Genomic DNA, 5,000 nt, shown 5'->3' on the forward strand with positions numbered 1-5,000 from the left:
CCCACGGGGGCGGGGCATTCTCACATTCTAACCAATAGGAAGTACCCACGGGGGCGGGGCATTCTCACATGCTAACCAATAGGAAGTAGCAGGGTGCCCGTGGGGGGCGGGGCATTCTCACATTCTAATACAGCCAGAAACCCCCATTCTGACAGACGGTAGCTTGCTAGCACGCCTCGCTAATCATTGCGTATATACAAGCGTATCGTGTTCAGAGTTATTACGTCACCTAGAGTGGGCAACGCAAAGCCCCTCCCATTCAGTTCAATGACGCTATTGGCCAACTCACTGTGGTGCTGAGGAGTTTCACCCAATCAGGTTTGAGATAGAAGACCACGCCCCTCCAGGCTCCAGGCAGAGTGGCTCCGCGGACCAACAGCACCAGCAGCACCAGGTAGGGGAAGGTAGCGGTCACCCACACTACCTGGAAATATATATAAATATATACATAAATATTATAAATATATACATAAATATATAAATAAATATATACTGTAGGTACAGCACCAGGTAAGGGAAGGTAGCGGTCACCCACACTACCTGGAAATAAATATAAATATATACATAAATATATAAATATATACATAAATATATAAATATATACATAAATATATAAATATATAAATAAATATATACTGTAGGTACAGCACCAGGTAAGGGAAGGTAGCGGTCACCCACACTACCTGGAAATAAATATAAATATATACATAAATATATAAATATATACATAAATATATACTGTATGTACAGCACCAGGTAAGGGAAGGTAGCGGTCACCCACACTACCTGGAAATAAATATAAATATATACATAAATATATAAATATATACATAAATATATAAATATATACATAAATATATACTGTATGTACAGCACCAGGTAGGGGAAGGTAGCGGTCACCCACACTACCTGGAAATAAATATATATGTACACATTTTAATGTGTACATATATACACACATTTACAGTCACAACAACACGCAGGGGGCCAACAGCGCCCCCAACAGGCCAACAGCAGCCTCACCTTCCCAGAGGTCTTCACTCCCTTCCAGATGCTGAAGTAGACGATGGTGAAGATGAAGAGCAGACAGAGAGCCAGCTTCCAGCTGACTGAACCCAGCTGGTGGAGACCTGGAGACAGGTGGACCTGGAGGACATGACGCCTGGAGAGAGGAGGACTACAGTTAGACCTGGAGACAGGTGGACCTGGAGGACATGACGCCTGGAGGGAGGAGGACTACAGTTAGACCTGGAGACAGGTGGACCTGGAGGACATGACGCCTGGAGGGAGGAGGACTACAGTTAGACCTGGAGACAGGTGGACCTGGAGGACATGACGCCTGGAGGGAGGAGGACTACAGTTAGACCTGGAGACAGGTGGACCTGGAGGACATGACGCCTGGAGGGAGGAGGACTACAGTTAGACCTGGAGACAGGTGGACCTGGAGGACATGACGCCTGGAGGGAGGAGGACTACAGTTAGACCTGGAGACAGGTGGACCTGGAGGACATGACGCCTGGAGGGAGGAGGACTACAGTTAGACCTGGAGACAGGTGGACCTGGAGGACATGACGCCTGGAGGGAGGAGGACTACAGTTAGACCTGGAGACAGGTGGACCTGGAGGACATGACGCCTGGAGGGAGGAGGACTACAGTTAGACCTGGAGACAGGTGGACCTGGAGGACATGACGCCTGGAGGGAGGAGGACTACAGTTAGACCTGGAGACAGGTGGACCTGGAGACAGGTGGACCTGGAGGACATGACGCCTGGAGGGAGGAGGACTACAGTTAGACCTGGAGACAGGTGGACCTGGAGACAGGTGGACCTGGATACAGGTGGACCTGGAGGACATGACGCCTGGAGAGAGGAGGACTACAGTTAGACCTGGAGACAGGTGGACCTGGAGGACATGACGCCTGGAGAGAGGAGGACTACAGTTAGACCTGGAGACAGGTGGACCTGGAGACAGGTGGACCTGGAGACAGGTGGACCTGGAGACAGGTGGACATGGAGACAGGTGGACCTGGAGGACATGACGCCTGGAGAGAGGAGGACTACAGTTAGACCTGGAGACAGGTGGACCTGGAGGACATGACGCCTGGAGAGAGGAGGACTACAGTTAGACCTGGAGACAGGTGGACCTGGAGGACATGACGCCTGGAGAGAGGAGGACTACAGTTAGACCTGGAGACAGGTGGACCTGGAGACAGGTGGACCTGGAGACAGGTGGACCTGGAGACAGGTGGACCTGGAGGACATGACGCCTGGAGGGAGGAGGACTACAGGTGGACCTGGAGACAGGTGGACCTGGAGACAGGTGGACCTGGAGGACATGACGCCTGGAGGGAGGAGGACTACAGTTAGACCTGGAGACAGTTAGACCTGGAGACAGGTGGACCTGGAGGACATGACGCCTGGAGGGAGGAGGACTACAGTTAGACCTGGAGACAGGTGGACCTGGAGACAGGTGGACCTGGAGGACATGACGCCTGGAGGGAGGAGGACTACAGTTAGACCTGGAGACAGGTGGACCTGGAGACAGGTGGACCTGGAGGACATGACGCCTGGAGGGAGGAGGACTACAGTTAGACCTGGAGACAGGTGGACCTGGAGACAGGTGGACCTGGAGGACATGACGCCTGGAGGGAGGAGGACTACAGTTATACCTGGAGACAGGTGGACCTGGAGGACATGACGCCTGGAGGGAGGAGGACTACAGTTAGACCTGGAGACAGGTGGACCTGGAGACAGGTGGACCTGGAGGACATGACGCCTGGAGAGAGGAGGACTACAGTTAGACCTGGAGACAGGTGGACCTGGAGGACATGACGCCTGGAGGGAGGAGGACTACAGTTAGACCTGGAGACAGGTGGACCTGGAGGACATGACGCCTGGAGGGAGGAGGACTACAGTTAGACCTGGAGACAGGTGGACCTGGAGGACATGACGCCTGGAGACAGGTGGACCTGGAGACAGGTGGACCTGGAGGACATGACACCTGGAGAGAGGAGGACTACAGTTAGACCTGGAGACAGGTGGACCTGGAGGACATGACGCCTGGAGGGAGGAGGACTACAGTTAGACCTGGAGACAGGTGGACCTGGAGACAGGTGGACCTGGAGACAGGTGGACATGGAGACAGGTGGACCTGGAGGACATGACGCCTGGAGGGAGGAGGACTACAGTTAGACCTGGAGACAGGTGGACATGGAGACAGGTGGACCTGGAGGACATGACGCCTGGAGGGAGGAGGACTACAGTTAGACCTGGAGACAGGTGGACCTGGAGACAGGTGGACCTGGAGGACATGACGCCTGGAGGGAGGAGGACTACAGTTAGACCTGGAGACAGGTGGACCTGGAGGACATGACGCCTGGAGGGAGGAGGACTACAGTTAGACCTGGAGACAGGTGGACCTGGAGACAGGTGGACATGGAGACAGGTGGACCTGGAGGACATGACGCCTGGAGGGAGGAGGACTACAGTTAGACCTGGAGACAGGTGGACATGGAGACAGGTGGACATGGAGACAGGTGGACCTGGAGGACATGACGCCTGGAGAGAGGAGGACTACAGTTAGACCTGGAGACAGGTGGACCTGGAGGACATGACGCCTGGAGGGAGGAGGACTACAGTTAGACCTGGAGACAGGTGGACCTGGAGGACATGACGCCTGGAGGGAGGAGGACTACAGTTAGACCTGGAGACAGGTGGACCTGGAGACAGGTGGACCTGGAGACAGGTGGACCTGGAGGACATGACGCCTGGAGGGAGGAGGACTACAGTTAGACCTGGAGACAGGTGGACATGGAGACAGGTGGACCTGGAGGACATGACGCCTGGAGGGAGGAGGACTACAGTTAGACCTGGAGACAGGTGGACATGGAGACAGGTGGACATGGAGACAGGTGGACCTGGAGGACATGACGCCTGGAGAGAGGAGGACTACAGTTAGACCTGGAGACAGGTGGACCTGGAGGACATGACGCCTGGAGGGAGGAGGACTACAGTTAGACCTGGAGACAGGTGGACCTGGAGACAGGTGGACCTGGAGGACATGACGCCTGGAGGGAGGAGGACTACAGTTAGACCTGGAGACAGGTGGACCTGGAGACAGGTGGACCTGGAGACAGGTGGACCTGGAGGACATGACGCCTGGAGGGAGGAGGACTACAGTTAGACCTGGAGACAGGTGGACATGGAGACAGGTGGACCTGGAGGACATGACGCCTGGAGGGAGGAGGACTACAGTTAGACCTGGAGACAGGTGGACCTGGAGACAGGTGGACCTGGAGGACATGACGCCTGGAGGGAGGAGGACTACAGTTAGACCTGGAGACAGGTGGACCTGGAGACAGGTGGACATGGAGACAGGTGGACCTGGAGGACATGACGCCTGGAGGGAGGAGGACTACAGTTAGACCTGGAGACAGGTGGACATGGAGACAGGTGGACATGGAGACAGGTGGACATGGAGACAGGTGGACCTGGAGACAGGTGGACCTGGAGACAGGTGGACATGGAGACAGGTGGACATGGAGACAGGTGGACCTGGAGACAGGTGGACATGGAGACAGGTGGACATGGAGACAGGTGGACATGGAGACAGGTGGACATGGAGACAGGTGGACATGGAGACAGGTGGACCTGGAGACAGGTGGACCTGGAGACAGGTGGACCTGGAGACAGGTGGACATGGAGACAGGTGGACCTGGAGACAGGTGGACCTGGAGACAGGTGGACCTGGAGACAGGTGGACATGGAGACAGGTGGACCTGGAGACAGGTGGACCTGGAGACAGGTGGACATGGAGACAGGTGGACCTGGAGACAGGTGGACCTGGAGACAGGTGGACCTGGAGGACATGACGCCTGGAGGGAGGAGGACTACAGTTAGACCTGGAGACAGGTGGACCTGGAGGACATGACGCCTGGAGGGAGGAGGACTACAGTTAGACCTGGAGACAGGTGGACCTGGAGACAGGTGGACCTGGAGACA

General features: G+C 55.3%; 1 protein-coding gene across 1 annotated transcript in view; it reads right to left on the minus strand.

Annotated features, from left to right (window-relative positions):
* Positions 1-289: 289 nt before the first annotated feature.
* LOC306918138 (sodium-dependent serotonin transporter-like) overlaps positions 290-5,000 on the minus strand; it is a gene marked incomplete at both ends in the record, with an annotated part of 52,903 nt that continues 48,192 nt past the window's right edge. The window contains 2 exons of the mRNA XM_079531019.1: positions 290-424; positions 1,024-1,162. Of these exons, the coding sequence (XP_079387145.1) occupies positions 290-424; positions 1,024-1,162 (274 nt within the window). The remainder of the gene's footprint in view (positions 425-1,023; positions 1,163-5,000) is intronic.

This window comes from Electrona antarctica (genome assembly GCF_951216825.1).
Source record: "Electrona antarctica genome assembly, contig: scaffold_633, whole genome shotgun sequence".
Classification (NCBI taxonomy): domain Eukaryota; kingdom Metazoa; phylum Chordata; class Actinopteri; order Myctophiformes; family Myctophidae; genus Electrona; species Electrona antarctica.